This window comes from Peromyscus leucopus, chromosome 8a, assembly GCF_004664715.2.
Source record: "Peromyscus leucopus breed LL Stock chromosome 8a, UCI_PerLeu_2.1, whole genome shotgun sequence".
In the NCBI taxonomy this organism is placed as follows: Eukaryota; Metazoa; Chordata; class Mammalia; order Rodentia; family Cricetidae; genus Peromyscus; species Peromyscus leucopus.
This window is the reverse complement of record NC_051085.1, coordinates 9,286,536-9,308,611: the sequence shown is the minus strand read 5'-3', so window position 1 is coordinate 9,308,611 and position 22,076 is coordinate 9,286,536. Positions and strand designations below refer to the sequence as shown.

The following is a 22,076-nucleotide window of genomic DNA, read 5'->3' as shown; positions in this document are numbered from 1 at the left end:
GGATGGTCATATGGGTATAAAGGAAAGACTTTGAATAAACAAGGCTTATTGTTCCAAGAATCAACTGTACATGTGTAGCCTGGAAAAGTATGCAATCCATTGTACTTCCTGATACATTCATAGGCAAGTCCATAGTCATTGATTCTTTTAAATTCACTTTTTAAACTTTGTGATAACAGTGGGAGCTATTTTGGTTTTACATTATTTCATTTCTAGAAATACTCAATAATTAAAATTTTAGTATCATTAAAATCTGTTGACTTTTACTGAGCTTTGTTAAGAAATCATTTCCAATGTGTTTATATCAACAGGTTGGTGATAGTATTGTTCACAAAGCCAGAGAGACCTTGGAACGAGCAATTAAACTAGTGAATGATACCAAGAAATGGGGTGCTAGGGTTGTTTATGGTGATACTGACAGGTAATGAATGGATTTAGGGGTTTATACTTGGGTTTTTGGTTTGGTTTGGGTTTTTTTTTTTTTCCTTATTTTCTTTTTTGTTTTGTTTACATTTATTGATACTTTATTTTTGTATTTGAAATAGCTTAGGGGAAATCCTTTTAAGTACTTACTCCTATATCAGTCTTTTTGTCCTTATGATCTTTTGGTTGGATAATTCATCTGAGTCACTGTATTTAAGTCCCTTAGAATAATAGTGGTAGTAGTAATAACAATAACAATATAATAATAATAAACAACTTCAGGCTAGGAAGATGGCTCAGAGTTGGTAAGAACATTTGCTATGCTACCAGGAAGGCCTGATTTTGGATTCACAGTACCTACATTAAAAGCTAGATATGGCCACGTGAGTAACTCCAGCACTAGGGAGGGCAAGGGCAGGAATATCTCTGGTTTGCTGGCTACCACCATAGCAGAACAATGATAGAAAGGAATACTCATTGTCATACTCTGTCCTTAGTAAACACCTGCATACACATGTGCACACGTGCACACACACACACACACACACACACACCACATAATCAAAACAAAAAATAAGCTTTTTAGGGCTGAAGAGATGGCTCAGCGGTTAAGAGCACTGGCTGTTCTTCCAGAAGTCTTGAGTTCAATTCCCAGCACCCACATGGTGGCTCACAACCATCTGTAATGAGATCTGGTGCCCCCTTCTGGTGTGCAAACATACATGCTGACAGAACACTGTATACATAGTAAATAAATCTTTTTTTTTTTTAAAAATCTTTTTAAAAGGCAGTTGTCAGAGCCTTATGCTGTTAACTTTTTATTAAATCTATTGACCTTCTAAGAGAAGCAAACAAACAGTTACTCATTTGATCCCAAAGAATATGCAGACTTCTATAACCCCATTCACATCCTGGTGAAGAATGGGACAGCTTTTGAATCCTGGATTACTACTATCAGCCTGCTTGTTTTGTTACTTAGTTTAATATTTTTCAAGGCCCAGTTATTTATGTAACATCTTACTTGTTTGGCTCCTTGAAATCCTTCTAGAATGTAGATATTCTAATTTGTTGTTGTCTGAAGTGGTTTTCATAGTAAGTTTAGAGCCCCATTGTGATCAAGCTAAAAGCACTCGCCTCAGCCCCTCAGATCATTAAGCAACAGAGCAATAGGAGAGAATATTTGTAATCAATAAAAATAACTTGTAAGTGATCGTTAAACAGTATTTAATCTTTTCAGTCCTTTAAAATGTATATACAATCAGCATTATATTAGTGCTTAGTGAGACCTTGTTGCATGCGGCAACCTTTTCATTACCAGTTCACAGGGATAGTTTGATATTTTCCGAGCTCTGTCAGTATTATCTAATGTTGCTCATCAAAAGCAATATTTTAGTTTTATCTTTGGGCATTTTGCTGCTCAGTTAAACTTCTGCTTGCTAGTCTATCAAAATAGTACGAAAACAAACTTCATTCATTATGTTAGATTTCTTTGTGAAATTTGTAGAATAGAGAAAAAAGTTAAATAAGTAAATTGTTGCTTTTAACTCAGAGTCTGTATGTGTTAGTTGGTGATACATAGAATCATAAGTTAGCATGATTTTTATTGAGTATTATATACCATTTAAAATCTTTAAGAATTGAAACCAGCCAGGGGTAGTGGTGCATGCCCTTGATTCCTAGCAGTGGGAAAACAGAGGCAGATAAATCTCTGTGAGTTCAAATCCAGCCTGATCTACATAGAGAGTTCTAGACCACCCAGGACTACACAGTGAGACCCACCCTTTAAAACAAATATATTAAAATTTTTTAATTAAAAATAATTTCAAACAAAATTCAGTACTCACAGGCTCTCAGAACCAACTGGGGGTGAGGGGTATTACTTAGGTTAGCAGTTTATATGTTATTGGAAGTTCATGCCCTTAGGTGAGAAATTGTCACCTACTAGTCAGTAATTGAGACATAAATATAAATTTATGTTTTGATTGCTAGCAAGTACTTTCTTTGTATATCAGATTTCACAAGAATATTGAGATTCCAATCAGTTAAATTTATGGACAGTATCACTTTGATCACCCTTCATTATTTCATCTGTGTAAGGACAATTTGTTTAGGATGTGCATTCTAACAGCAGACTACAAATCAGTTATTAGAAGTACAAACAATTCCCAGAATATGTCTTTTTTTTTTTTTTTTAATGCCGAATGCTGTTTATTGAAGGAGGGAAGAGGTCTTAAATACAGGCTTACCAGAATATGTCTTAATAATTAATTTTATTCAAATTAAGTCTAATTTTTTTATTGGGAGGATAATTAAGAAAAAAGGTAGAAAATGACTTAGAAATAATAAATTTAACGCTTGGCAGAGTGGAAAAGATATCTCAACTAAAAGGAAGGATCTGAAATCAGTCTAGCTATAGTCTAAGTATATCCACATAGCCAATCATAATTCACTTAGCTTCTCTGACTCAACTACTTCATCAACTGAATGAAGGAATTTTGTAAATGATGATGAGTCACTATTGCCTCCCTCAGTTTCAAGGCTCTTGATTCATAAAGAATCTCGGGTCCTATCTAAGGAGGGTCAGTTACCAGAATATCAAAAGGATACAGGAGGCTGTTTTACCACTAGAGCAGGTTTTTTTATTGCCCCCAATTAAGTGTAATAAATGAGCACACTGTATACTATAGTGGTTCAAACAGTTACTTCATATGGTAATGGGTCTCATTCATATTTATTCCATCCAATGGGACATAACTGCTTCAGTCAATGACTAAAGCTATTTATAATAGTAATTCTTAGGCAGTGTAGGGGAAGAATTTCCAGTAAGAATATATATACTTCTAGGATAGGGAAGTAAAATCAGAATCTCTTGGGAAATAAATCAGATCATAATTAAGAAAAGCCTCCTAGACAACACTCATATCTCTATTTAGTCCCTACAGTGTATGCTAATCATTAATTCTAAATATATACTTGAACATTATTCAAGATGAATGTTATTTAAATGTGTTAAAAGTTCAGTGATGATGCAAATTGGATGTAAGTCACTCCTTTCACCAGGTGTGGCTAATGCCTGTAATCCTAAGACTTGACAGTCAAGAGGCATAAGGATTATCCCAAGTTCTGGACTCAAGTGGGTTACATGGTGAGCTCCAGGCCAGGCATGACTACTTAACAAGGCCATCTCAAAAACAATTGTGACAACGAAGGCATCTTTTCCTTTTTAGACTAGTCATCTATATTCTGTGACCGAAATTTCACATTAATTCAGGCTAATTCCCATGAAACATAGGTCCAAATCAAGTTAGCCACAGCAGAGTATCCACTATTAAGCCCACTAATGCTATTAAGTAAAATCTCATATAATAACTTTTAAAGTATAGTGAGTGTGCCTGTATATGTATATATATATAAACTACACATATCTGTAGGCTTTTGTGCCCCTGACCCAAGGGTTAACATGAGTCACTTTCTATTACTGTAGATTAGTTTTATTTTTTCAAGTATTTTATATAAACGGAATTATACAGTATGTGCTTTCTTATGTCTGGTCCTGAAGAGTGAGCACTCTAGGAGACAGATGGGGGAGAAAGCTAGAGAACATAGAGGTGAGTGCTATTCTAGAAGTCTATGGATTATGCTATGATCACTTGGCCCATCTGGTAAAGGAACGAATATGACATGTTTGGGTATCTCACACGCACACTTGGTTTTAGCACTTTTATTGAAATATAGTCTTAACAAAAGTGCACAGCGTATAGTTTACATAAAATATATGGGCCTGAGTAACCAGCCACTCTACAAGTTACAGAACATTTCTATTGCCATAAAAAGTTCTTTCATGTCTCCCCTCTACAGTCAATGTCTCATTTCCCCTGCCAGCACCCCATGCTCCACATCTCTGACTTCTGTCACCATAGCTTAATTCTACTTGTTCTTAAATATATGTATATGTGCTTCTTAGTTTTCAAGTGCTTCCTTCATCATTGCATCTGAAAATAACTTTTTAAAATAAAAACAGTTTGACAGTCACTTATTAAACATAATAGCGTAAAAATCAGCATCCCACTTCTGTATGTTTAAGTACAATTTAAAGGAAAAAGGATGTCCGTGCAAAAAGATGTATATAAATCTTTTTTGGAATTGTATTCCTTATAGCCAAATGAATAGATAAAAATTTTATGGTATATTCATACAGTGAAATACCCAGTTGTAAAAAGAAACCGGCTGTTCCAACATCATAGATGACTCTAAGGTAGGCTGAGTGAAAGAACCAGACACAATAGAGTATGTATGGTATAGTTCCATTTATACAAAATTCTTGAAAAAACAAAACTAATCTGTAGTAACAGAAAGCCAATCGTATGTTAATCCTGGGGCAGGAGTACAGTTTTAAAAGACTGTATTTTTTGATAAACTCAACTGTGCGCCATACACAGCCTTGAATGTTGGGTGATCTAGGACCTTCTTGACACTTCAGTGTCTGAGTTTTAGTTGTAGCTGAGCCTTTAAGAGCTGTAACAAGGTCTCCTGTAAGGATCTAAGGGGAAAGGGACAATTAAAGAGAAAATCTGTGATAGGAAGCAACTTAAGAAGGAACAGTCAGGGCGAACGAAGTAGGTCATCTTGGTTTAGACTGTTTGTTAGCCAGGAAGTAACTCTTGATGACATTGTTCTTATGATGACTTCCGCGTTACCCTGCTGTATTTTTAATCTCTTAGTATGTTTGTGCTACTGAAAGGAGCCACTAAGGAGCAGTCTTTTAAGATTGGGCAAGAAATTGCTGAAGCTGTTACTGCTACTAATCCTAAGCCGGTGAAATTGAAGTTTGAAAAGGTAAGGGGAATAGAGTGTTACTAATCACATGCAGATTACATACCTCTTAGAAATTTCTGACTTACTCATCAGTCTGTAGCTCTGTAAATACGTTGACTGTTATGGTTTTTAGTTTTATGTAATCTCTCAGTTTGGGAGCGTTGTGTGTGTGTATAGCTGTGTTTTTTGGGTCATTTGGTTTGGTTTGGGGATTGTGTTTGGTGTTCGGGTATGATGTTAGGGCCTAGCTTGTACTAACACTCTACCACTGAGCTGTATCTGCCAGGCCTCTGAATTTTTTTTTTTTTTTCAGTAATGTCTTAAGATGTGAAAAGATGATTTCATTTACTTTTGCTATAAAACAGGCCACTCCAAACTTAATGGTATAAGACAGCCAACATATCGATAGATTTTATGGTTCCGGAATTTCAAAAAGCTACACCAGAGTATTTATCTCTGCTTCAGTTTCTAGGCCCTCAGCTGGGGAGTTACAAAGGCTGATTGTAACCTCAGCACTGGACAACTCAGGGCCAAAGTCACCTGATGCCTTCCGACTCCCATGGCTGCATGACCTTAGAAAACTGTGTATTCTGGCTAACGGCTAGAATGCTGTAGGAAATGTTGCTCCGTTTTTTTCGTTGATTGTTCTGTGGAAGTCATTTCTTCTCACTGATTCTGTCACTCACAAGATAGAGATGCTAAAGTCTCCACTGTAATCATGGGTTTGCCTCTTAGTTCACTGTAGTACTGTCAGGTTTTATTTTCTGAAAGTTATTTTTTTACAGTGTTCCTAGTATTGAACAAAGACAACTTTTTCCACCTTTCTTTTTGTTAATATTAGCATGAGTGACTTTCTAATTTTTTTGGACTCTACTGTGCCATTTTCTGATCATTTCTGCCTTTTAATTGGGATATTAAGGCCATGTACATTTAATGTGCTTATTGATAAAGCTTGGGCATTCCACATTAACATATATTTCAAATTACCATGTTAACCATGACAAACATAAAATTTTTATTTTTAGATTTAAGAAAAAATAAATATGCCAGATATTGGCACATGGCATGTGCCTGTCGTGAGAACAATTGTGAGACTGTTTTAAAAAAATAGTAAAAAATATTAAATGAGAGGTTGGGGGAGGGGAGCTTAGGAGCAGGAAACAGGACAAAAGTCACAATATAATTGAAAATAAAAGGAATGTCCCATTGAACCAGGGATCTATCCTAGACATTAAATCATGTACGTAAGGTTGTTTACTGCAGCATTATTTTCAGTGCCTAAAAACTGAAGGCATCCTCAGTGCCCCTCAGTCACAGCACCCCCAGACCACGGACTGCTCTGTAACTGTAAGGCAGACGAGCCTTCCGCACTCTCCCAAGAGAGCTATTGACTTATAATACAAGCGCACAGCAGTGTGTGGTAAGCTGATGGTGAGGGCGTAGATGTGTTTGCACAGGCTATCTCGGGAAGGACACGGGGGAAGCCAGTAACAGGAAATCTTTAGGAAGTCCTTACTGTTCATTCTCATAACTTTAATTGTGTGCTGTATATGGATATAAAGTAATTTAAAATTAATATATAGTTGATAGCTTTTGAAACAACAGTGTCACTTGGAGTAGAAGCAAGTTAGTGCAGAAAAAGGAATGAGTGGTCAGTAAGTAATAGTGATTCCTTCTGGATGCCTTCCCATTCCAGGCTTTAGATAGGAATTCATTGCATCCTCCAGAACATTTAAATACTTCATACAGAGAACAATAACAGAAACTTAGAGTTTGGGGAAGTGGTTACTGAGTCATCTTGTCGATTTTACTGCAGGTGTATTTGCCCTGTGTATTACAAACAAAAAAGAGGTATGTGGGTTACATGTATGAAACACTGGATCAGAAGGACCCGGTATTTGATGCGAAAGGAATAGAAACAGTCAGAAGAGATTCTTGCCCTGCTGTTTCTAAGGTAGGTTCTATATTTGTTGTTTCCAGCAGTAAGAAATAAGGAGTAAAGACTCTGGTGCAGATCTAACTCTCCTTAACCACACAGCTGGCGGAAAAGGATGTGAATTCTGAGAATTTATTTTTATTGGAAACTGGTCTCAAGTGCTTAGTTGCAGACTTCTTCCCACACCTCTGTTCCGTCAGAGTGAAGAGTTGCTTGCCTGTCGCCTCTGATGGTAGGCTAGCTTCTCATATAACAGCTCCTAAAATGGATGGAGCAGGGTGAGGATGAGAAACTGTCAGACACTCCGAGTCACTGAGTTCATTCCAGGTGACTGGGACTTCCCCTGCCATCCCACTGCGAGTCGGGTCATGTCTGTCAGTCAGAGATACTGACAGCACAGAAAACTCTCACTCACAGCACTCGAAGAAAGGCAGAAGGCTGAGTTGTTATTTTATTTGACTCATTGGTGATATTAAATTTCTCTTTATTTCAGTATGTAAGAGTTGATCCTGTTTCTCAGGCTCCAAGTGGTTTGACTTAAGAAAAACCAAGTTTTATGTTTTTCATCAAATAGCAAATGTTTCATCAAAATATCATTCCAATGTGATTTTTCTCAAACTGTGAGATTCTTAGAAGAAGCAAGCTATATAAATTATAACATCTCATATACTTCAGTTTCCTAATCATTTTTATTATCTAATCACAAGATCAAGGGTGTGTGTCTGTGTCTGTGGGGGGAGTGTGGGGGTGTGTGTGTCTGTGTCTGTGTGTCTTTGGGTGTGTCTGTGTGTGTCTTGTGTCTGTGTGTGTGTGTGTCTGTGTGTGACTCTAGCACCTATAGCTTTTTAATGAAAGCATAATGATAATGCTGAGACATACTGGAAGCTATTTTATCTTTTCTACATCTTTTCATTTTAAGATACTTGAGCGTTCTCTAAAGCTGCTGTTTGAAACGAGAGATATAAGTCTAATTAAACAGTATGTACAGCGACAATGTGTGAAACTCGTGGAAGGAAAGGCCAGCATACAAGACTTCATCTTTGCCAAGGAGTACAGAGGAAGTTTTTCCTACAGACCTGGAGCTTGTGTGCCGGCTCTCGAGCTTACACGGTAATGACGCATGCCACAGCCCAGTCCTCGGGGCACAGCCGGGACATTCCAGAGACCGGCTGCAGCAGAGAAAAGATGATTGCAGCCACCGTGCAGCGTTCTCTTCCCTTCCCCACACGGAGCTTCCCTGTGCTTTCCGAGAGCTCCTCTTCTGGGCTGTTCTTAGGAAACCAAGTGCAGTACAACTGTGACGTTTCTCATTACGTTTGTTTCTTCCATAGAATCACTAGGCAGTCCTTAAGTTTGAACTGCCTGAGCAAGCATTTAGATTTCATTCTGCAGCCAGATTGTTTAGTCAAATCTCTCTCTTCTCTCACTGAGATAACAACACTTTCTAGGGACTGGTACCATCCAGGTAATGGTGCTATAAAGAGTAAGTTTCAAACTGCTAGAGCACTGTCCACTTGATATCAGCTGAGAGAAGTGTATATAATTCTCAAAGAAGCAACAGTCTGTTTTGAAGGTGGCCCTGTAGATTGCTCGTGGTTTCAGGCTTCATTCTGAATTATTTTGCTGGGAAGGTACCTTCTATGACATTCTCACTGTGTGCTTCATTTGGATTTGACTAGGAAAATGCTTACTTATGACCGACGCTCTGAGCCTCGAGTTGGAGAACGAGTGCCATACGTCATTATTTATGGGACGCCTGGACTGCCCCTTATCCAGCTGATAAGGCGCCCTGCAGAAGTCCTACAGGATCCGACTCTGAGACTGAATGCCACCTACTATATCACCAAGCAAATTCTCCCACCCCTGGCAAGGATCTTCTCTCTTATTGGGATTGATGTCTTCAGCTGGTACCATGAACTACCAAGGGTAAATTTACTAAATAATACGTGTCCTATAAATATTTCAAAGTTCAGTATTTTATTTATGTGTTATGAGAAGTTGTCCTCCATTATTGAAACTTACAAAGATGCCATGCTCTCCAAAGAGAAACTGATTATCTATAAAGACCTTCTTAGCATCTATCAAGTTTCCCAAACTTTATAAACATTAAAGTGAATCCTCAAGAGTTTCAGTGGTAAATGGCCACAAAATAACTGAGTAAATCAGCTAGTGGAAAATAAATGAATTACAAAATGGGTAGGTTTTTTTTTTGTTTTTTTGTTTGTTTGTTTGTTTTTCAGTATTTATTGATTTGTTTGTTTGTTTTTGGTTTTTTCAAGACAGGGTTTCTCTGTGTAGTTTTGGTGCCTGTCTTGATTATTGCTCTGTAGACCAGGCTGGCCTTGAACTCCCAGAGATCCGCCTAGCTCTTCCTCCCAAGTGCTGGGATTAAAGGCGTGCCTAGATTAATTGACTTTTATGAGTATTTTTGATAATGTGGTAGATGTATGCTCCATGAATGTGCTTGGTACTAGTGGAGGCCAGAGAGGATTATCAGATAGCCTGGAACTGGAGTTACAGATGTTTGTGCTGGAACTGAATCTGGGTCCTCTGAAAGAGCAGCAAGTTCTTTTAACCACCAAGATATCTCTCCAATCCCTTCACAGTGGATGTTTAAGATATGCATAGAAGGGGCTGAGGATATGTTTTAGTGATTAAGTGCTTGCTGCCCCTAGCATGACGACCTGAGTTCAGATCCCTAGCACCCGTGTCAAAGGTAGACATGACCACACAATGCTATAACCCCTGCACTAGGAGGCAGAGACAAGAGAGTCCCAGTGGCTGGCCAGTCATAAATTCTCCAGGTTTAGAAAGAGACTCTGTCTTAAAAAGAAAAAGAAAGTGGAAAGCAGTAGCAGTAAACACCTGAACTCGACCTGTGAGCTCCACATGCTATACACAGATACATACACACACATAAAATGTGTGAGATATAAGCTGAGGCTGGCACACACCTGTAATTCCAGAACTCTGGAAGCTGGAGCAGGAAAATGGTGACCTTGGGGTCAGTCTCGGCTACATAGCAAGATCCTGTCTCAAAGGAAAAGAATATATGGGATATAGTATCTAAATAAAGTCCTGGAGAGACCAGATGAAAGAACTGATGTTAGAATACCATTTCACAGCTGACCTTTAATTCCAGCACTCAGAAGGCAGAAGCAGGCGGATTTCTGAGTTGGAGTATAGAGTATAGCCTGGTCTACAGAGTGAGTTTGAGGACAGCCAGGGCTACACAGAGACACCCTGTCTTGAAAACAAACTAACAGAAGAGTACCGTCTCACTCGAGTGAGATGCCCAGTGTGAAGCTTAGCACAGAGCTTTGCCTGAACTCTTCTTAGTTTGCTTTACTCACTAGGTACCTAGAGGGAAATGTGTGAGTCTAAGCATCTGAGGCACAGTTCTCTGTTTGTGAGAATGTTCTTCAAATGTGCTCAATCATGTGCCGTTACCCATGGTATTCAGCCAAAGTGATAAAGAAACATGTTACTTAAACTACATTTTTAAAAGGAAGGAAAAAGCAACTGATGGAAACAGATGCAGAGGCCCACAGCCAAACATTAGGTGGAGCTCAGGGAATCCTGCAGAAGAGGTGGAGAAAGAATTGTAGGAGCCAGGGGGTCAAGGACACCGCAAGAAAACCAACAGAATCAACTAACCTGGGCTCATAGGGCTCACAGAGACTGAACCAACAATCAGGGAGCCTGCATGGGATGGACCTAGGCCCTCTGCATATGTGACAGTTGTGTAGTTTGGTCTTCTTGTGGGACTCCTAACAGAGGGAACAGGCTGTCTCTGACTGTGACCTTTGGGAACCTGTTCCTCATACTGGGTCGCCTTGCCCAGCCTTAATACATGGGGAGGTGCTTAGTCTTACCGCAACTTGATATGCCGTGTTTTGTTGATACTCATGGGAGACCTGAAATGGAGGAGGAGTAGGTTGGGGGGTAGAAACAGAGCGGGGTGGGGCAGGGGCTGGGAGAAGAGGAGGGAGGGGAAACTGCTGCCAGGATGTAAAATAAATCAATTTTAGAAATACATAAAAGGAAGGAAAAGTATAAGCTAGGAAAGTAAGGTTAAGACTATACTTCAGAGAATTTGTGCAGACTGGCACATAAAATGCTATATCCTGGCTGTAAGCCAGGAAACTCAGATTTTTTTAATTGCAAGGTCTACAAGAATTCTAAGTCAGTGACATTTCTAAGATACTTTACTCCTTAATATTTATGCAAAGTGATTTTAGATGACACCATAAGACTCCAAGAACAGAATATATTATTTCAATGTAAAAAGAGTACCAGATCTCTGAAACAAGTATTAATGTCAACTGAAGAATTCCTGGGCAACATGTATCCAATTAAATTTGAAATGCTCTGGCTTTACTTTCATTAGAACTTTACATTCTTCTGACTAACAAAACAAGATATCTGATGATAGTTTAAGCTCCAGGGCTGGACAGATCGTTAAGTGGCTAAGAGCACTTGTTCTCTTATAGAGGACACACACTCAATTCTCAGCGCTCACATGGTGGCTCACAACCATCTCTAGGCACAGTTACCGGAGATCCAACAGGCATGTATGTGTTGCACATACATGCAGGCAGACAGAACATTCATACACGTAAAGTAAAATAGATAAAAATCTTTTTAAAATGTAAGGTCCAGGTAAGTAAAGACTGTGGTTACTTCTGTACCCCAATATCTAAAGCAGTAGTTATTCAGCATTTGTTGAATGAAAGAAAGAAAAACTGTAATTAGGGGATTAGCTGCTTTGCTATGAAGATCCCTCTGACTTCTGAATTAATGTTGTTATAGATCCAGAAAGCTACCAGCTCCTCCAGAAGTGAACTTGAAGGGCGGAAAGGCACTATCTCACAGTATTTCACTACTTTACACTGTCCTGTGTGCGATGACCTGACTCAGCATGGTATCTGTAGCAAATGTCGAAGCCAGCCCCAGCATGTAGCAGTCATCCTAAACCAAGAAATTCGAGAATTGGAGCGGAAACAGGAGCAACTTGTAAAGGTACGGCCTTGCTCAGTAGATCTGAACTCCCAAACACTCTGATTTTTCAGGGAGATAGCATCAACTCTTTAGTATAGAATGAGATATGAAACCAAAATGAAAAATGAAGTAAGTATTCTAAACAGATAAACTTCTAAAAGTTTAAGAAATACTACAGTTGAGGCTGGAGAGATGGCTCTGTGATTAAAAGTGCCTATTGCTCTTGCAGTGAACCGGAGTTCAGTTCTTATCACCCATGTGATAGCTAACAACAGGCTACAAGTCCCGCTCCAGGGTATCCAATGCCCACTGGCCTTCATGGCGACATGTATGAGTGTTGTGCACATAAGCTTACTCAGGCACATGTGCATGCACACACACACACACAAATAAATAAACAATTTTTAATTAACACTGCAATTTAACTAAATAGTAAAAATGGCTTGTTATTTTAATTTAGTTTTTGATTATATAGGATAGTGTATTGTTTATTGAAACCTAGATTACAATGGGCATCTATATAATTTCTTTTATTTAAAAATAATAAAAGTTCTAGTTGATCCATCACTTGCCATTTTCATCAAACTAGTCATCTTAGAGATGGATGAGTAGACTTGTGACGTCTGCAGTTCTGAGAATCCAAATAGAAAAGAGATAGGTAATGAATCGAGTCTTCCAGATAATGAATCGAGTCTTCCTGGTAGACACTCCAGTCACTGTTGCTGATAGGTTCAGTAATTTGCATATTATACTTCTAAAAAGTAAGTGGCTAAGCTGGATTATTATTATTAACATGAAATATAAAGACAGTTTCTCACATGTGATAATTCTAGTAAAAATAATTGAGCAAACCTTTCTTGATAGAAGTTGAAAAATGAAATCTAAACAAAAGTGTGCCTCTGTACCCGTTTCTTGTCCTTTTACTTGTCACACTGTGCCCTCCACATCTCCCATACCTTCAGGTCATATGAGTGTACCTTCTCTTACCTATGTTCTGGTCTTGCCAAGAATGTTTTCCTTCCCCTCCAGTCATCTGAGAGGAATCAAGTGTGACCAGCCATCCAGGTGAAGCCTTACCTGTAATAGACTTCTGCCCTTCTCTCTTCTTCCTATAACTGTAAGGATGGAGGCTCTGCCTCATTCTAGCCCACACTGGTGGTAGTGCGCTACAAGTATTTACTGAATAAATGAACAACCTCCTGCTTAATCCACGGTTAGAGGAGCAATGTATTTATTCCTGGAGTTCTTGACATGCAGTGGCACCAGTTGAGTAGTCCTCGTCAGTACAGCTACTGCAGTCCCCGGGTACTCATAGCTTTTATTATTTTACCAGCTTTATCATGTGGCAGCAACAGCTAAATCTCAGAATATCCTCACTGGATTCTGGTATCATACGTTGGCAAGAACAGAACTTCAGACCTGCTGTGGTCACGCTGTGAATTAGTCTCTCCTAGGATCTTTTTGTCTTCTGCTGCCAGTGACAAATACCACTCTAGATGATGCCGTCAGTTCAGAAACTTCTTCTTCTTCTTCTTTTTTTTTTTTTTTTTTGTTTTTTTGGTTTTTTAAGACAGGGTTTCTCTGTGTAGTGTAGTTTTGGTACCTGTCCTGGATCTCGCTCTGTAGACCAGGCTGGCCTCGAACTCACAGAGATCCACTAACTCTGCCTCCTGAGTGCTGGGATTAAAGGTGTGTGAGACCATCGCCTGTTGAGGAGGTCTTACTTCTTACAAAGATACAGCTTAAAAGAGATGATAGCATTTATAAATAAAGATAGAAGATGATTTGTCATCTTTCAAAAGACACTAAGCCAAGCATGGTGGATATGACTACAATCAAGACAGGTAAAGTGTGTGGAAATTTTCATAAATCATAATTATAAGACATGCAGTGAGAAATGGGAAAATATTAATAGCTTTTTGATAGATCTCCCAGCCTAAGACCAGTCAAGGAATTAGAAATACAGTTGTGTCTGGGCACTTAGGAAGTAGAGACAGACAGATCTCTGAGTTTGAGGCCAGTCTGATCTACAGAGCTAGTTCCAGGACATCCAGGGCTACACAGAGAAAACCTGTATGTCACAGAAAAAAAAAAATACAGTTGTGGAAGATTAAAACATCATAAACTATTTTTTATGGTTGTATATCAAACTCTGAAACACAAAATTAGACAGTACACATCATAGGTGTTTAATAAAATTTGACCATGTTGGGGCTGGAGAGATGGCTCATCCCTTCTGCTCTCTCAGTGTGTCTGTAAGCACCTGCACATGGCACACACGTGCACACACACACACACACACACACACACACACACAAATGAAAAGTAATAAATCTATTTACAAATGTCTGTAAACCAGTTGCTCAGATGGAGTTGCAGAAGTTACATGCTCTAAGTAGGGAAAGAGAAACACTGGAGGATGCAGTCATTCACACCAGTGTCCAAGAAGAGGAAAATTGGGGAGGAAAGCTTCAGTTTACTCACGGCAACTGAAGCTCTGTGTTGCCAGTACTGACCTTGATCAAAGCATGATGTTCATTGTCCCATCCTTACAACATGGTAGTCTTCGTCATCTGTGGTAAACACTTGAAACTTTGCTTCCTTTTATTTTTCAGATTATAACTTAAGCTATTTTCCCTTCCCTTTTCTCCTCCCAACCCTTCCATACACCTCTTCTTGCTCTATTTCCAGTTCATGGCCTCTTTTTTCATTAATTGTTGCTACATGCTTACACACACACACACACACACACACACACACACACACACACACACTCTTAAACACAACCTGCTCAGTCTATAGAATGTTACTTCTATGTATCTTGGGGCTGTCAGTATTGGAGAACCAATTGGTGGAATCTTCCCAGGGGAAAGACTATCTCCCCACCTCTCAGCATTCCTGTAGTGACCAACAGTTCCTTTGTGTGGGGTTGAGGCTTCCTGAACTTTCCCCTGTGCACCTGAATACATCTCTTTGTTCGGGTCCTGGCTGGGCAGTCATGTTGCTTAGACTTGACAGGTGTGGCGTCTGACATCACTAGGAGAGGCAGGCTCACAGCAGACCCCCTGACCCTCCAGCTCCTACAGTCTTCCTGCCCTCTCTCCCAGCATTCTCTGGGCTCCACAACTCTGCGTTCTGATTAGATGTGGTTTTCTGTAATGGTCTCAGTCTCATGCAAAGAGAAGTTTCCATAATGAGTGGTGAAGACTGCACTTTCCTAAAGGATAGATACTTAAAATGTAGTTAGAGATTATACTAGTTTAGTAAAGTGGTGGATAGAGATTCGCCTCCAGGGTCCACAGTCTCACAGTGATATTTTTTAAATGTCTGCTTCTTAAGCTAAAATGTAGGTATCCTGCTTGTGTTGTTTGAATTTTTAAATTTAAGTGTGAATCTAGCTATAAAACCAGGGTTTAAATCGCCAGTAAAAGCCTTGAAAGTAAACATTTCAGCTAAATTTAGCAAGTTGTATCCCAGCCTAGATTATTTACCAGACAGGCACAGAGAGTTCTTAAATATTCATCAGTTTGTCCTGGCACCTGAGTGTTGCTGTAGCACATACAACTGCTATACAGAAATGCTGTACTGGGGGTAGAGTTGAGTCTCTTGGCAGAGATCGAATTAGCAAAAGGCTCCCGAGAACAGTGTGCTCCATCTTTGCCGAGGATGTGCTTCTAAGCAGCTTGCTTGAGGCAGTAACTAACAGTGGATACAGTGACTGGTGTGCTTTGGAAAATGTGCCCTTCGGTTGACATGAGGTGTTTTAGAGATCACAATTTCCGTGCCTTGTGAGCCATCTTTAAACCTGAGCCCCTTCCACAAATCAACCAGAGCTGTAATTACAGTTGGCTCCTTCATCTCTTGAAACACAGTCTAGTGCTGCTGTTGCTGCTTGCCGTCCGTCTCCTTGCTCGCTCACTTCTGAAATGTGGGCTGAGGCTGGCCCAAGAATCCTTGACTCAGCTCATCTTCCTGCCTGAGCTCCAGAGTAGCTAGGACTGCGTGCTTGCAACTTAGACTACCTTTCTAACTACATAGTTGTTCTCTATTTCCTCAACTCTGAGGAGTTCTCACTAGTATTGGTTTAAACTAGTTTTTCATGTTTAGTAATGACTATCATTACACTCTGATGATTGTGTAAGGTACCATAATGCTTCTCCTTTGCTAGAAATGTCCTGTGATTGATTATTCTTAAGCACTCTCTTAGTTAGGGATCTATTGCTATGAAAAGACACCATGACTGCTGCAACTCTTATAAAGGAAAGCATTTAATTGAGGTGGCAGTTTATAGTTTCAAGAGATTTAGTCCATTACCATCATGGCCGGGAGCATGGGAATGGGAATATGGAGGCAGGCAGACATGGTACTGAAGAATTCTTCATCTTGATCCAAAGGTAACAAGTAAATTGTCTCACTGCATATATGAGTCCTTAAAGCCCACCTCCACCAGTGACACACTTCCTCCAACAAGGCCATACCTAATAACTCCAACAAAGCCACACTTCCTAATAGTGCCACTCCCTTTGAGGGCCATTTTCGTTCACACCACCACATTCCACTCTCTGGCCCGCAAAGACTTGTAGCCATATCATAATGCAAAAATTCACCCAGTCCCACTTCAAAAGTCCCTTCATAGTCTATCACAGTCTCAACAATGTTTAAAAGTTCAAAGTCCCTTTCATGCATTCTCTTAACTGTAATCACCTATAAAATCAAAATTTTTTAAAAAATGATCACCTATTTCCTACATGTAATGACACAGGATCTACATCGCCATTCCAAAACATAGGGAAGGGAGCATATCGAAGAAATACTGGACCAAAGCAAACCGAAAACCAGCTGGGCAAACTCCAAACTCTGCCTCTCCATGTCTTATGTCAAAATGCTCTTCAGATCTCTAACTCCTTTCAGCTGTGTTGAATGCAACACACTTCTTTCTTTTGGGCTGGTTCCACTCCCAGTTAGCAGCTTTCCTTGACAGGTATCCCACGACTCTGACATCTCCAGCATCTTGGAGTCTCCAAAGCAATCCAGGCTTCACCTTTACAGCTTCACGAAATGACCTCTCTAGGCCTTCATTCAGGGACAACCCTGACACATGACTGGTCTTGGAGGCTTTCCTTAGTTGTAAGGCAAATCTCATAACCTGTTGAAGGCCCTCCATCCAGCTCCCTCATGAATCACACACAAAAGCTTATTCTTAATTATGAATAGCTGGCCTTAGCTTGGCTTGTTTCTTGCCAGCTTTCCTTAACTTAAATTATCCCGTCTACGTTTTGCCCCTGTGCTTTTCCCCTTCTCTTACTTCTGTAAATCTTACGTTTATTCCATGGCTTGCGGCTTGGGTGGCTGGCCCCTGGAGTCCTCCTCCGTCTCTGGCTCCTAGATCTCTCCTCCCAATTTTCCCCTTCTATTTATTCTCTGCCTGCCAGCCCTGCCTATCCTTTCTCCTGCCTTGCTGTTGACCATTCATTTCTTCATTAGACCATTGGGTGTTTTAGACAGGCACAGTAACACAGCTTCACAGAGTTAAACAAATGCAACATAAACAGAAGTAATATACCTTAAAATAATATTCTACAACAATAACCCCTTTCTTCTATCCTTAACTCTAAAGCCAGAACCAGGTGCCTGAAGCTGACAAGTTCTCCTGCTTGCTGGGGCTGGAACATATCCCCTTTGTTAAATTACAACTTTACCAGCTTTCTGGTTTGGGGGTGGTTGTTTTTTGTTTTGTTTGTTTTTTGAGACAGGGTTTCTCTGTGTAGCCTTGGCTGACCTGGATCTCACTCTGTAGACTAGGCTGGTCTCAAACTCACAGACATCTGCCTGGCTCTGCCTCCCAATTGCTAGGATTAAAGGCGTGTTCCACCACCGCCCGCTCAGCTTTCTGTTTTTGATAGTTTCCTTCACTGCCTAAGCTTGGCTGTTCTGGAACTTGCTTTTTTGACCAGACTGGCGTCAAACTTAGAGATGCACCAGTCTCTCTCTGCCTTCCAAAGTGCTGGGATTAAAGGCATGCGCCACCACACCTGACTAAGCTTTTCTTGAATTCCTTTTTACAAGATGGAAACTTAGCTGGCTGGGCTCTTTCCCTGAGATCACCACTCCCTTTATTCAATTTCTCTATTATTTCCTTCAGCACAGCATTTAGCTCTATTCCGCTTCCTGGTGCCTCTTTTCTCAATCTGTACATCTGGTATTTTTATTTGCTCAGCTTGCTCCTTTTCCTTATACATCTTCATCCGAGTTAACACTAATAACCACATGACAGTGTCTCTACTAGACTGTTTTGAGATTTGGTCACTTTAAATTTGAGACTAGGCCATTTTTTTTCAAACCACCACAATGACCAAGGCAGCTCTTAAAAATGGGTGATTATTATTACGCCCATTATTTCTGGGAGATGTGACCAATTTTAATTTCCATCCATGAAACTGATGTTTTTGTCTTCTGTATCTGGTTTATTTCACTTAGTTGCATCCTTGTTGCTACAAATAACAGGCTTTCCTTTATGACTGAATAATACTTCATTTTATAAGTATGCCCTATGTTTCCAGTTCATCTGTTGGTACATACTTCCGATGATTCCATAGCTTGATTGTTGAAAATAGATGCTATAATAAACATTGAAGTTGAGTGTTTCTTTCATACAGTTATTTCATTCCTTTGGATATATACTCTGTAGTAGAAATAATTGCATCACCAGGCATAGTGGCATATACATTTAATCCCAGCACTCGGGAGGCAGAGACAGGCAGATCTCTGTGTGTTCGAGGCCAACCTGGTCTACAAAGTAAATTCCAAGTCAGCCAGAACTGTTACACAGAGAAACCCTATCTCTAAATAAAAAAATAAGTAAGTAAGTACGTAAAATAATTGCATCGTGATAGTTTTAGTTCTGAATTTTAAGGAGTCCCCATACTGTTTTTCTGATTCTTTATCATTTTTAAATAACTATTTTAATTGAGATTAAATTGTATCTCATTGTAAATTTGTGTGTTGGCTTTAGTTTTTTGAGAGAGAATATTATAGCCCAGATTAGCCTAAAACTCAGGATTCTCCAGAGTGAAGGATTACAAGAACATGCTGCCACACACAGCAGATCTCCACTGTGGTGGTGATTGTTATTGCCTGCTTGTTAGTGATGTTAACTGCATTTATGGGTTTGCCATTGAGTTGTGGTCCTTGTATAATCTGGTATTTCTTATTGCATGAATGGTCTCCTGATGTTTTCTCCTATCCACTGTTGACTGTTTCCTTGGCTGTACAGAGAATCTTAGTTCTATATAATCACATTTGTCAGTTACTGCTTTTGTTGCCCATGTTTACAAAGCATAGTCCTCGGGTGTGACCTTTGTCAGCAGTGTGTGCAGGTTTCAGTGGCTTGGTCAGTCTTGTAGGATTAGCTCATCCTCTGTGGCAGGGTTCTTCCAGGTGGTAGGTTCTGGGTCAGTAGCCTGGGCAAGCACAGTAGCCTGCCTTGTGCCTTTCAGTATAGCAGGATTGTATTATAAATGAAAGTTGGGCCAAAAAAATGAAATGAATCCTGAGGTCATTTTGTCCTTTTTGTGAACTGTCCTTTAGCAGTAAGTACCTTGCTCATAAACAGTAGGTGAGGGTTCTGGGAGATTAAGCAGATGGAATTTTCTATACTGAATTAAGGTTGCCGGTTATCTGAGGTGAGCAGAAGGGATCTAAAAACTGTTATTTACACATATACACAGAAGTGTTGCTACTGTTTTTTCTGTTTTTCTTACACTTTCAGATATGCAGGAGCTGTTCAGGTTCCTTTGATCGACATATCCCATGTGTTTCTCTCAACTGCCCAGTACTTTTCAAACTCTCACGAGTAAACAGAGAATTATCCAAGGCACCGTATCTGCGGCAGTTACTGGACCAGTTTTAAGTTATCAGTATCACAGAACTCCAGGTGCTATTTGTTCAGTGTTTACCACCCAACTCCTCTGCATGGTGCTTTTTCAACTTCCATCAAGTCAAAAATGTCCTTTGTCTGTCTGTCATCGAAGACTATGAAGACTTCTGCTAACTGAATTAAAAAGTATACATGTTGATCTCTGAATAGCTCCCTTCTTACAATGTACAAATTCCTCATTCTTTGACCTTTTAACCTTGTTTTATAATAATGCAGGTGTTGGGTTTGCTCCAGTTTATGTACCATCTTGTAAATCCATTGGAACAGATCATGTTGACTTCCCTGTGGAAGGAACACTGAAAACCTCTTAAAGAAAGTCATTCGTGTGTATTCCTTAAACTGTCTGTATCAAGACGTGTTGCTTAGAGATATCCACTCACTTTATAATTTTGACTGCAAAATATTTTGTAAATACACTTTTTTACTTTTCAAACAACTGAGTAAAATAATGTGCAATGAATTTTATACAATGATTTTCATGTTGTTGGTATATCTCCTCTAGGTTTTGCTTGACTCAAAGGTAGATTTGTTACTTTGATCAAACTGTGCAAATAGTACCATGTGTAGCATTTTTTGAAACATTCTTTTCTAAAGACCGCTGTCTTGCTTTAGCTACTAACGGGGCATTGTGAGGAACTGTGCAAAGACATTTTTGTTACAAACCTGTGGGCCTGTTGCAATACTTTAAAAATAAAATTTAAAAAATTTATTCCATTTTGCTTGTTTTGTATAGACATTTCTATTGCTTCTAAATATGCTTAAAATATTTTCTTTCCTTATGTACTGTACAGTTAATCTTATTTGCCATCCCTTGAACACAAATGTGTATTTAGAATATTTGTATAACTGTATAAAATGAAAAAGGAATTATGTGGTCAGTGCATTGTTTTTTAAACTGGAAATCATTTTGTTTTAAGAGTTAATAATGGAAACCAAATTAAAAATTGAATAAAATATGAAATATAATGCTGTGACTTTTATCTTGCCATAGTAGAAGTCTCTTCGTCCATTCTACAAGCAGCATGGGTTCCATCTAAGCCTAGACTTTCCTGAACATTAATGAGGTAAACTTAGTAGACTCGTGCCTTCGAGCCATAGCAAAAGCTCTGAGACACAAAAGGATGCACATTCTTTCCTCTGCCCAGAGGGCTGGATTGGACAGAGATGTTTTCAGCACAATAAGAAGCATTTTTAAGTCTGTATTTAGAAAACAACCAAAGGAAATTTAAATTTGGGGGCCTGTACCATAATAGTAGCCAGTGCTTTACCAAGGTTAGATTAATAGCTTATCAGAACTACATTGATTAATATGTTGAAACTCTGAACTTTTGAAGTCAAGTTTAATATGACAGTAGCATAGTGAGAGGGGAAGAAATCTGAAACATTTCTCAGTTCTCACGTCTTTAAATCACTTCCTCAGACCTCTGCAACTCACATTCACATACCTTAAATTACTTTTAGATCCTCAGAATTTACATAGACTTTAAATTTTTCCTTTTTCCATCCAAGCATTTACCATTAGACACAGATGATTGATTACTGAGAGCAGTCATTGAAAGCAAGATCTTTTAAATAAAGGTAAAGTTTTTAGTAAATGGTAAATTTGTAATGAGTAATAGTAGCGTGGTAGCTTAAGTATTTACATTCAAACCCATTTTGTGAGTTTATCTCTTAGTGTGGAGCCTGTGAGTATGCCCCTCTCAGAGGGAGACCTAGTAGCTCTAGAAAAGCAGGGACTGTTTTTACATGTGAAACGGACCAACCAGGCACCTGTAGCCTTGAGAGGAACTTGTTGCCTGCTGTTGCTAAACTGATAAAGTGAGGGCTAGCCATCAGCACCCTGAGAAGGATAAATTTGAGCAGGAAATATAATCCAAATGGCCTCTGTGCCAGTTAAAGTGACAGAGACTTAGCTTCTACCTGGATGGTTACTATATGCTCCTCTGTGGTAATCTTGATGGTTTT

At 39.3% G+C, this 22,076-nt stretch overlaps 1 protein-coding gene across 1 annotated transcript in view; it reads left to right on the top strand.

Moving 5' to 3' along the window:
• Rev3l (REV3 like, DNA directed polymerase zeta catalytic subunit) overlaps nt 1-21,077 on the top strand; it is a 151,910-nt gene extending 130,833 nt beyond the window's left edge. The window contains 7 exon segments of the mRNA XM_028874844.2: nt 312-421; nt 5,145-5,259; nt 7,055-7,192; nt 8,094-8,284; nt 8,854-9,100; nt 11,987-12,196; nt 19,944-21,077. Of these exon segments, the coding sequence (XP_028730677.1) occupies nt 312-421; nt 5,145-5,259; nt 7,055-7,192; nt 8,094-8,284; nt 8,854-9,100; nt 11,987-12,196; nt 19,944-20,084 (1,152 nt within the window). The 3' untranslated portion in view covers nt 20,085-21,077.
• Nucleotides 21,078-22,076: the final 999 nt, after the last annotated feature.